Source organism: Canis lupus, chromosome 9 (genome assembly GCF_011100685.1).
Source record: "Canis lupus familiaris isolate Mischka breed German Shepherd chromosome 9, alternate assembly UU_Cfam_GSD_1.0, whole genome shotgun sequence".
Lineage (NCBI taxonomy): Eukaryota > Metazoa > Chordata > Mammalia > Carnivora > Canidae > Canis > Canis lupus.
Window position 1 is genome coordinate 2,110,355 of NC_049230.1, and position 12,367 is coordinate 2,122,721.

At 46.5% G+C, this 12,367-nt stretch overlaps 1 protein-coding gene and 1 long non-coding RNA gene across 5 annotated transcripts in view; one reads left to right on the plus strand and one right to left on the minus strand.

Annotated features, from left to right (window-relative positions):
- Positions 1-12,367, minus strand: part of RPTOR (regulatory associated protein of MTOR complex 1) — a 333,192-nt gene that overhangs the window by 258,309 nt on the left and 62,516 nt on the right. For all 4 annotated transcript variants that reach the window (XM_038546355.1, XM_038546354.1, XM_038546353.1 and 1 more), the window contains exon 2: positions 3,315-3,417. In XM_038546355.1, the coding sequence (XP_038402283.1) occupies positions 3,315-3,417 (103 nt within the window). The remainder of the gene's footprint in view (positions 1-3,314; positions 3,418-12,367) is intronic.
- LOC106559229 lies at positions 573-9,936 on the plus strand. The gene is made up of 4 exons (XR_005364122.1): positions 573-725; positions 6,874-7,020; positions 7,108-7,179; positions 9,578-9,936. It is a non-coding gene; the product is annotated as an uncharacterized LOC106559229 (long non-coding RNA).

Genomic DNA, 12,367 nt, shown 5'->3' on the forward strand with positions numbered 1-12,367 from the left:
GAGCCCGAGGTGGGGCGGGCGAGGCCGCAGCTAGGGGATGAGGGGTGGCTCCGAGGGAGCAGCCCAGTCGTGGCAGGGCATCTCCGTGGAGGGGTTGGGCACCTGGCAGGGAGGAGGGCAGATACCTGAGGGGGAACAGCAGGATAAAGGAGTGTGAGAAGGGTGCAGACAGCAGGGTGAGAAGCTGCCTCACACAGCAGCAAGGATACCTGGAAACCACATTAAGGCTGTTGGAAAGGGAGTCACCAACATGGAAAAATCCTGTTGGGTTGGAAGGGAGGCGGTTCTTAACCTGTGCAGACGTGACCGTGTGCACACGGAGACACACATGCACATACATGCATCTAGGAGAGGGGAGCAATAGGACCCCGGTTCCCACGAGAACACGGGCACCCAGATCGCAGTTTCTCATCTAGATGCCCCAGCCCGGGATGGGGCAGGAAGGACAAGCTGGAAGGAAGAGAGCAAGGGCCACATAAGCCAGTGGGAATGGGGCAGGCTGCCAATCAGGAAACAAGCAGTGCATCAAAATAAGCAACAACAACACTGGATTGTAACCCAGTGAATGAAAAAGAAATCCACGAGCTCACAGCAAATTCCCTCAAAGTCTGATGAGGAATACCCGCTTAGCAGTGATGCACCTCTTCCCAAAACTCGTCATTGCCTACAAAGGGGAAAGGGGACGTTCAGAGCGGAGAGTCCGGCAGCACCTGCTTCATCAAGCGGTAAGCAAGTTGCATAACCAGTGACGGGATAAATCTACTCATGTGCCACCTGACACATGTCGTGGGAGGAAGGCAGATCTCTGCCGTGACACTCCTGTCAAAGAGATACAACCAAAATTTAATCCTGAGGAAACATCGGGCGTTCTTCTAAGCTGAGCCTGTGATCCTCTGGGTGTCAGGGTCAGAAGGGTCAAGGAAAGCCTGAGGACCTGGTCCAGTTTGGATGGAACTAAATCCAGGGCAAGGCACGATGTGGAGCCAGGTCCCTGTGCCACAAGGGCATCCTGGGACAGGTGGTGCACCTGGATGTGGTCTGAGGCTTATGGGGGTGGCAGAGTGCCCACGTTCACCCCTGGCGGTGATGGCCACGCTGGGATTATGCCCGTGGAAATCACAGTAACTCACTGGTGATGGAGCTTCACCACAGGAGCTTACTCTCCTGTGAAGCAGGAAAAACGCTGCTTAGCTCTGTGCTAGCAAGTTTGGGATTTTTTTTTTCCAAGATAAAAATTGGAATATGCACTGCTAGATACCACTGCAAATTTGCCAAAATCAAATCTCCAGGATTCTTCTTTCTCTTATTCCATACTGTTGAAATCAGAAGGGCCAGCCCTACTCAACTTTTTAAATAGGAGCTAAATGCATATTTTTTAACTTAGAAGAGGTATATGTCCTTCTGAACTCAAAATCCACTGAAATGAGTACAGAATAGATTACATTCCTAAATTGCAGAGAAATTTTAAAAACACAATATAAAATATCTATTCAGTTCCTGGATTTTTCATGGCAAGAAGGAAGTAAGGAATTCCTTTCATTTTCACTGACATTGTCCCATAAACACCCATTAGAGACTGTGTGAGGACGGAGGAGAGCTCTTGTGATTCCTTGGGGGAGGAGGGGTACAGGAGAATGCCTAGAGAATCTAATAGAAACCAAGGATCCTCGCCTGGAAGGTGCAGTTCCATAGTTAGACACCACCACCCACACAATGCCAGAGGGTTCACCCATCCCCAGGAGCACACGCTGGGATCCAGGTTGAGAAGGCTTGTTCTAAAAACCTAATGTAAGAGTACTTAAAGAGGGAGAAAATAGAACACGATTGGTAAAATCCAGCTTGGACAAGGGGTAAATGAAGTGGAAACAGTCGGCGGTGGCTAATAAGAAGTCAATTTCACCGGCGGAGACGCCAGGATGTGGCACAGGGCCAGGAGGGCCTCTAGGGAAATCAGCCACGGGGCGGCTTCTCTGTCACTTGGCCGTGGGGGCCGAGAGGCCTGGGCTGCACGAGGGGAGGCGACGAGCAGAGACGCTCACCCGAAGACCCTGAGACACTGAGGCAGGCAAGCCAAGTGGGAAAAACAACACTGTTTCCAATTCAGCCTAGAATATAGGCGTTCCCCCCCCCCCCCCCATCCAAAAGTAGACCATTCCTCCAACACCTCTCCTAAGCCAATCACGGCTTCCTGCCAGCAAAAACCCTCTGGGGGTTCTTTCAGTTAGTAAAAAACAGGCGCTAACAGAGGTCTGCTAACAGAGGTCTCCAAGCAGCACAAAGCTGGCCTTCAAACAGCAGAGGAAATCTGTCATTTGCAATTTTTGTTATTTAAAGTAGATGAAGGGAATTTCTGCTTTTGCCAAGGGATGGAGAAAGCTGCGGGAGTGGGGGTGCTTTTGCCCCCAATCTTATCAAAGAGAGAAAAACAATCTACGACAGAAACAAAGAAAAACCCACACATCACTGTTAAATTATACCAAAGTTTAGAGAAGAAATAATAGCCAACTCGCTACCAACTCTTCTATGAAACAGAAACGATGGGACTGTTTCTCAACACATTTAATGAGGGCAGCATTATCTTGCTACCAAAACCAAACAAATATGTTACAAGAAAAGACAACCACAAACCCAAATCACCCATAAACACCGCTGAAAAAATTTCTTAACAAAATAATAGCCATCAAGTCCAGCAATATATTAAAAAAAGATAACACAAGTGGGGGTTATTACAGGCATTCAAGGTTGGCTTAATAACCAAAATTCACTCAGCATGATCTACTATTATCAACAAACTAAAAAGGAAAAGCCAGGTGATTATATCATAGATGCTGAGAGCACATTTTGTAAGATTCGGCACAGGTTCTTGACAAAAACAGTCAGCAGATGAAAAAACATCACGCTGAATGGTGAGAGCAGAGCGAGTGAAGGTCGTGCACCCCACCTGTCTCAACACTGCACCAGGAAGCACTGGGCACTCCGGGCATGCCTTCCTCAGGGAGAACCAAGACTCCTGGCAACACACACAGGAAACAGCCCGGAACTACTATCACATGCAAATTTAAAGAAGAAAATGCTATAATCCAATAATCACTACTTATTAATTTTCCTTGAAACACTCTGTGCAGGACAAATCATGACTTAAAGGTTCTAGACGTCCAAACAGAAACGAAACTCTCAGATTCACAAAAACCAGTGCCAGCCTCCAGCAGACTCAGCCTTGGTCAGTGGGGGGCAAGCCTGGCCCAGCCCAGAGCATACAGGGATGCTGCAGGCCACAGCCACGAGGCCATGACGGACGGAGGGGCCACACTTACCGATCCAGCACTCCAAACGTGCACAGGGGGTGGTCTTCACCACATCTGGAGGGTCCACGCCGACATTCAGGCACAAAACTAAGGCAACACTGACCGTCTTCATCTGGAAACACAACAGAAACAGCAACCATTTCAATATGCATCCCACTGACACACTCTTCCAGGCTCAGAGATGTCCCCAGAACACACGAAGCCCTGTCCCCACCACTGGCCTCTCCAACTGGCTTCCATTCACCCAGTACCTGTGCCGCCCCCATGGTGCCACACCAGTAACCTCCTTCCTGGAGGGGTTTTGAAGTAAAGTGGACAGAAGGGAAGAGGTCCATGTTAGGGAGGCTTCCACAGGCTTCCTTTATGATACATTTCCAGAAACAGAATTATTTGACTAAAAAATATTAAGGCACTTGCTACATTCTGCCAAAATCCTCTGCAAAAATTGTGTACAAACTTACACTCTGACCAGGTTATGCTACTCTCATTATTTGAAGTCATTAATGATTTGATGAGAGAAAAACTGCCATATTGATTCAGTTACCATTCTTTCAGTATTAGTAACACTGGGTATTTCTTCAAATGTGTATTCACTGTTTGTAAATTTTATGTTCTGTGGATTTCCTATTCATGCCTATATACCACTACACCGGCATTGGTGACTAATTCTGATTGATTTCATGTACTCTTTACATACTCAAGACTGCATCCACATTATTTGTTGCAAAGATTCCCCTAGTCTGGCATTTACCATCTGATTCATTTCCTGCTTCTTGACGCACAAAACCTTGGTTCTATCATCTGGTACAGCTTCCTGCACACCTGTTCCTTCTCCAGCCACCTAGTATGGGGAATGTCAGTCCTATCTACGTAGCGGCTCAAGCCAGAAACCTGGAGCTCATCCTTCAAACATTTACTGAGCATCTACTAGGTGCCGATCACTATTTTTAGGTGGTGAGGAGACATCAGTAAATCAAAGAAACAAAGATCTCAGTGGGGGGAGGGGGTGGGATGGGGATATACTTCAAACAGGTGAGAGGACTCTGGGCTGAGTTACCAGCCTGGACCCTTCCCCTGTTCCTGAACGCCAGAGCCCACCCCTGACTCCTCGCCCCATCTGTTTTATTCTGTCTCCTAAATGCCTTCTGGGCCTGTCCCCTTGGCTATCCCCGCTCCTGACCATACAGCCACTCCCCCACTGCCCCATCCCCAGGGCAGGCTCCATGCTGCAGCAGAAGCATACCTCTTCACACACATCTCCTCGCTGCCCTGTTCCGTCCGTCCTGAACCTTCAAGATTTAGGTTTGAACTGCTCAACATGCATCAAAATCTTGAAAGCCCAACTCCTGCTAAACACGCCACACGCCTGCCACGGCCCCATCCTCAGTGGCTCCAGGTCCTCAGCCCACTTGGCATGACCTCGGGGCCTCCCAGCCACAGCTCTCTCGGCCTGGAAGGCTGCCTCTCCCACTCCACCAACTCAGACTCACCTTTGCGGTTTCCGTGCAGACAGCCATTTCTCAGGGAGCTTGCCCCCAAACCCCGGCAGGCACAGCACTGCCACGCACCGTGCTCTCCCGCTGCCAGAGCTCTCGGACCTAGGCTCCCCAACCCACGATGAGAGGGGACCTACGTGGATGCCAACTCCCGGCGCACAGCAGAGCTCAGGCCCTCCGTACTCACTAAGGGCCCCGTGCATTTCTTCTGGTGTTTTGATATATTTTACGTGTAACCCTTCAAGTTACCTGGAGGTTGCTGTGGTATATGACACAAGGGGATTAATTCCTGTCTCAAAAAACTAGCCAATCGCACACCAATTCCCTGCTAAATAATCTCCCCCAAACTCAACAAGTTTGTATGACTCCTGTAACATATATAAATTTCCAGATAGACCAGATCCTACTTCAGGCTAACTGAATTTATCCCATCATCCCATCAACCAGTACTTCTGGCACCACGCTGATTTAAGTCATTTATTTTTACAACATCTCACAATGCTTGGGAGAGGAGGTTTCCTTCCTCACAATCTTTTTTAAGCTTTTACTTAGCTATATTTATATTCATCTCTTTTTTTCCCAAATTAATCAGTTCTTCAATTTTTTAATCCCATAGAGACTTTGACTAAAGTTGCATTAAACTGCATATTGATAACACTCAGTATTTTAAATTATTTTCTTTGATCTGATAATTCCACATTATGAGAATCTGTCAGAGAAAAATACCCCAAAAATAATAAAGGGGAAGTCTGTATGTATAAAGATTTCCTTCACAGCATTTTTTATTCTGAGTGCAAGTAGAAATGACTTAAATTTTAAGTGAATAAAGGAATGTTTAAGCACGCCATTATATTCTCCTAACAGAATAACACTTAAATTCTTATAATGTTAAATGAATAAAAATTGATCCAAAATACCAAAAAAAGCATATTAAACATATAGATTAATTTTGGCAAGTGATAACCTCCTAATACTTGATTTTTCCATATAGGAACACAGTATGTTTCTCCATTTATTCGAGTCTTCTTTTAATTTTTGTCAGTACTCCTTTCTTCGTTTTCTCCACTAAGAAGTCCTGCACGTTTCTTTTTGGATTATTCCTCAACACATCATGGATATTTGGGGGAAGTGTGCTTCTACACATGCACTCTCCCATCGTGTTTCTTACAGTAGCCACTGACACCTTTGCTGCCACTATGTTAAACTCCTTATTAAATGTCACTGCTCCTTGGTGGTCCCCTACAGGGCCTGTGAGTTGACAAAGATACCATGTACAAATAATGAGTCCATCCTGTCCTTTCCAACGGTTCATTCCTCTCCCGTTTCAGGTCTTAGGCATTGCCCACAACTTCCAAAATAGTATTGCTAATGAGTGCAGAACGTGGCAGTGGCGATCCTCACACTGGTTTTAATGAGCCGTCATGAGTGTTTCCTCATGAGGTGCGCGGGCGATGACAGCGAACACACATATCGCCCACCTTCCCAAAGTGCGTGTTAGCGCGTTTCCCAGTGATGGAAGATCTCCCAGTGGAAGTCCTGATGCACCTGTTTCCGATAACCGAAAGAAATCCAAAGAGGATTTTTACTTTTCCGAGAAAGGGCAAGAAGTGGAAAGGCGTGCAGAGTTGGTTCTGCAGGTAGCCAGCGTGGAGGCAGTGCCCCCCGAGCTGGGAGCGGGGGACCCCGGAGCTCCTTCCCTGGGGGCCACCCGAGACATCTCAAGTCCAGCCCCCAGGTTCTGAGCTGTGTCTGTCAGTGTGTGGGCTTTATCTCCATTTACTGTGTGCAGCACTAGCAAGATGTGTCCCTAAGGTATCAGAAGAGCCTGAGAGAGGTTATTTTTTGGGGTCTGGGGATGTTCAACATTTTTTTTTCCACATGAATTAATGGTAATTATTTCTCTCAGGAAAGATTTCATAGGAACATACTGCTTTTGGATAGCGGGGAAACTCGTGTAATCTTTATCACATCAAGAAAGGATTCCTGTGTTCAAAACAGAATTTAAAGTGTGGGGAGGGGAGAGTATTTAGTCTTAAAAAAAGCAGTCATTAATGATAAATCACTTTCTACAGGAGCTGCACGCCTGCTGCCAGAGACACACCGAAGAGAAGAACAGTGTCTTCCTGCAGACGTGTGCCAGCATCTCCTAGTTATGAACCATAAAAAACAAATGGTCCCTTTATCGTCAGGAGACAGGGCAGAAAATCAATCAGAAAATGGTAATAGTTATTGTTTTTCTTAGTCATTTTCCAATATTTAAGTGACCAGTATCAATAATCCCATACAGTTGATCAATTATCTTACAGCAAACTCAGTCTTGCAGGAGAAGCTGCTTCAAACTAGAAGTTCCATGGAAACATCTCGGTGGCCTTCCTTTGGTGAGTAATACTAATAGCTGTCCCATGACATTTTTAAAGCAAGGGGTTCTCCTTTGCTCTGACACCGGGTACCTAGGTCACCCTCCTGAGCGAGCTCCAAGCCGCCTGGCTCATCCCTGAGCCCGATGTGGGAAGCCCCCTGGAGAAAACCATCTATCTCTAGGGATCTGGTCGCATTTTCAAAAGGATTGCCTGCCCCTGCCAAAGTACAACGGGTCTCTGTAGTCTGACCCTGTCCTCAATCTGCGAGGGGACATGCTCCTAAACCATCAGGTTCCTTTCACAAAGTCCAGCTGAGGGAGTGACACTCAGCGGGCTAATTTAAGGAATGCTGACCCCTTGGGCTTCAGGTCTGGCCGGCGCCTCTGCACAGAGGGCATCCCCGCAGCCAGCCCCGTGCCCAGAGAGGACGGGGGGAGAGCCACTCCTCGGGGAACACGTGCTCAGTGAGCCCCCACGCTCCCCCTTGTGCCTCAGGGACTCAGGGCAGGCCTTATGCTCGGTCACATCTGACGTTTCTTTTTTTTTTCTTTTTTTTTCTTTTTTTTCTTTTAAAGATTTTATTTATTTATTCATGATAGTCACACACACAGAGAGAGAGAGAGAGAGAGGCAGAGACACAGGCAGAGGGAGGAGCAGGCTCCATGCAGGGAGCCCGACGTGGGATTCGATCCCGGGTCTCCAGGATCGCGCCCTGGGCCAAGGCAGGCGCCAAACCGCTGCACCACCCAGGGATCCCACATCTGACATTTCTGAGCAAGAGCCACCTCCACTTACTCAAGCTCACCCCCAAACAGGCAGGAGGTCAAGCAACATGAGCTCTCTGGCCATTCTAATCCTTTCCTAAAGGGTCCTGACCCAGATGCTCACATCCCCACCTGCTTTTCTAGCATACCTGCTTTTTCTTCTAACCCTCCCTGGGGTGAGGGAGGTGGTACAGGATGTGGCAGGGATGGGGCAGGGATGTGGCAGGGATGGGGCAGGGATGTGGCAGGGATGCGGCAGGGATGTGGCAGGGATGCGGCAGGGATGGGGCAAGGTGTCCGCACAGTACCCAGCAGCTCCAATCATGGTCCCACCTCTCCCTCCTCAACCAATGCTCCAAACACATTACATTCCCTCAACCTCTATGACCACACTTAATTGGCTTAAAAACACAATTCTCAGTCAAATTATCTCTGATTTAATTATAAAGTTATTATGTCTGAAGCTCTCCCAAGTGCTTAGAAATATAAATGGAAGCCCAACGATCACAGTTTAGTCCCTCGAAACACTAAAGAGCCCCAGGACCCCATGCCTGTCACCAAGCACAGGCTTCATCGCTTTCCAAGTGAGCAACAGGAGGGCACGGCCCTCAGTGTGATATTAGCTCCATTGTATTGGTGAAGACACTGAAGGAGGTCATCTGATTAGCCCTTGCTCATACAATATACACTGTTCCTACAACCTGAGTTACACCTTTTTAAGAAAACAAAAAAGGTCTCCAGGATATATTGACATGTGGATTAGAAAAATGTATCTGGCCTAACCAATTTAATTCCACCAGTGGGCAAAAGACATTACCAGTGAATATCCTTAAACCAATCAAATGTGTCTTGTGTTCCCTTGCAAATTTTAATAGCGTTGGCCTGATTCCAAATGTGGTAAGTTTTAAATTCTAAGCTATACCCCAAAGTGCCTTTTTGGTATTTTATTTTCATTTTTCACTCCAAAAATTCCAGATTAATGTCTTTTAATAACACAGTTACAGCATTAAGAGAATTTAAGGGCTATGAAATTTAATGTGCCAGAAACTGCGTAAGAGTATATAAAATAACCATTTTAGACTTCAAAACATTTGTTCTCCAGTGCAATATAATTGAAGAGGATAGTTCTATCCCCAGAGGTTAATTCTGAATTTGAAAAGAGTATCATTTTGAGAAGCTATCAAACATTAAGTGATCATTAAAAACATGTGACCTTGGACTTGTCAGTCAATTCCAATCACTCCTGAACAATGCTCCAACCCTTAAGGTGAGTGGGTATGGATGACTGCTCAGGGCCTGAGGACTTCTCCAATCCCGAGCTCTGGCTCCAGACCAGGGCTCTCCAGCAGCATCCCTACGGGCGGCACGGAGCATTCTGCCTTAAGGCTCTGAGCCCAGCCCAATGGCCTCAACCACAGCTTGGACATGAGTGGGAGCGGCGGGGGACAGTCCAGCAGGAGGGCCGGGCACTGCTGAAAAGTCTGGCCAGGGTCCTGTCATACCATCCTCTGGCACCAGGTGTGTTTCGAAATTCAAAGTGTTTCAGACTTACAAAAGGATAGTATGGTACGTAACTCAAATCTCACAGCATACACCCAAAAGCGTCTTTCTGCAACAACAGCCAGTATTGAAAACTATTAAAATTTCCACAGTGAAATGCACAAATATCCACTCTTCAGGGAATAAAGACTAGCAACAGCCTCAGCCCAGGTCACATCCGCTTTGCTGTAGTCGAGCTGTGAAAACCTCTCCAGTGTTCAGAGCTGGCTACCTTCAGAACTGCAGACGAGCACCTGCGGACCCAATCGCCACCCCGACTTGAAAACCCCTGTATCCCCAAGTGTGTGTCACCTCACTGATTAAAAATACATTAATGCCTGTCACCACGCAAAGAATTTGAAATAAAATCACAAGGGATGCCTTTGTTTCCTCCTACTTAACTGATTTGATAAACCATATATACTTTAAAAGATACAGTTGATCAAGTGGTACAATCAAATCTGAATATAAATTCACAGGCTTACACACAATGACACCCAAGCCGATGTGCAGAATGGAGAAAGTACATATGTGTTAAACTGGCCAATCACGGCTTCCCGCTCCCCATACTGAGAGCCTGGCTCACTCATCCTTCCCGACAAACACAAGCGTGCGTAAAGGAAAATAAACAGGAAGCGAGGCTGGGGTTTGCCACAACATCCACTATCCCCCGCCTGGCTGAGGCAAAGCCACCCAATTCCCAGCAGTGCTCGTTAAGATTCAGAGCATCAAGCAAAAACTTTGAGCAGAGTCGAAGCTACACAAATGCATAATTTATAAAGGAAGTCAGAAAGTAGAACACAGAGCAAACAGAGCAAGTACACCACGGGGGGGGGGGGGGGGGGGGGCGGGGGGGCAAGTCGAAAAAAAGGAAAAACAGGTTTGCCTCCTAACTCCCACCCCCAAAGCCTGCTAGAAAGAAGTGAACAGCAAACCTAGCAAGAAGCACATCAAATGGAATTTCTGTGCCCCAAACCTGCAACACAACACAATATCCTCATCGCCAGCCGCCCAGGAACCTGGCGATTCCCCATCTGCATATTCCTTTGTTCATTTCAGCGGGAACCCGAGCCAGCGAGGTTCTTAAATTTATGAGTCCGTTCCCTACCTTCAGCCAGAAAACTAATTTAGCTTTCAGCTCTCTTTTTTGAGGCTAAATTCTCTCTATAGTTCCCTGCATTTAAAACCTGCCTCCACTCCTATAAGGCAGGCTAATGAAAGGGAAGAGACAACGGGTAATTTTCCAACATGGAAAAATCAGAAAGTCTCGTTCTGGACCGTGTGTGCCAGAGCGCTCCTTTCCCACCTCTCCGACCCCCTCCTGACTGCCCGGCACGCTCACTTCCCACATCACAGGCCCTTGAGAAATTCAGGTCTCGGAAAATCAAATTAAAGAGCTGCACACAAAATAGGTTTATTATAGAGATCACAACTGCCTTAGACAAACTAAAGAAATCCCTTCCTGAAAGAGCTCTATACTGAATCTCTTTATGATCCCTTCGTGAAACAAGTCGTCTTGTTGGTGCCACCTCCACCAACCTGAGCATGGGGGCAGGGGTGTCTGTCAGCGACACGCCCCCCCCCCCCCCACCTCTGAGAAGCCACCTTCTCACACTAGAGAGCTGAGAGAGGGGCAAGAATGACTTTTTTGCCTTTTCTTCTAATACCGTATTGGGTGAAAGTTTAAAAAAAGAAATTTAATTACCAGTATCCTTATCTAACAACTGAAAATAAAAATACCTTGTCACAGAGGGATAATGTGAAAATATATATGCTCACAAATTAATTCTAAATAGTTCAACAATATAAACTCTAAATATGCTAAACTCAAATACTATGGAAGCCTACGGGTCAGGCTCAAAGGGCATAATTAAATGGCATATATTAAATGATGCCATCTGTTACATGATGGAACATTATAGTGCCTTTAAAAACATATTTTCAGGGGTGCCTGGCTGGCTCAGTTAAGCTTCCAACTCTTGGTTTTGGCTCAGATCATGATCTCAGGGTTCTGAGATGGAGTCCCACATCGGGCTCCAAGCTCAGCAGGGAGCCGGCTTAAGATTTTTCTCTCCCTAGACCCTCCCCCTCTTTAAAAATAAATAAATCTTTAAAAAAACAAACATATTTTCAGGTTTCACAAGTCTGTTGGTGGGCTCCACTGGTAAATGGGTAAACTCTGTAGTGTGTGAATTATATCTCAACAAAGCTATTTAAAAAGGATGTATTTTCAAGGACTGGTAAGTGGCAGGGGAGGCACCCAAACATAACATGAGTGAAAAGAGGAAGGTGCAAAACCACATCCACGTAATTATTATTCCAAGTGTGTAAACACATACATGCAGAGGACGCAGAATAAAAAACAAGTTGTCACAAGTGGTTTCCATCTCTGAGGAGTGGAAAGTGTGGACGATTCCTCTCTTCTTTGTATCTGGCCCTTCTGTGTATTTCCAAATTCTCCACCATAAACAAGTTATTTCTAGAAGCAAAGGGGAAAGTCAGCTATTATTACAATAGCCAAGGATTTCTTGTGTGTGTGCACGTGTGCATGCGTGTGTGTGTGTGTGTGTAATTTTTATTACATTCTGAAGAAAGAGAAAACAGCTTGTTGGGCTAGCTGAAGCTTAGACTAGTATCCAAGGCAACGAGCGCTCTGGGATCGTGAGAGGAAATGTAATGTAGGCCACAGTGAGCATGCTCACAAAGAGAGCCCCGTTCTCAGTCCCAAGCATTCCAACCACACCGAATATGGCCTCGTGATCCAGAAATACCTGCTCCTGGCAAAGCAAGTACAGCAAAGGGCTCCCATCTCTCTTTCCTCTACTCCTTCCCAGGTTAGAGCACACGATAAAGCCCACTGCTAAAATTTCTTTCTTGGGAATGAGATTTTCCTTCAATAAATG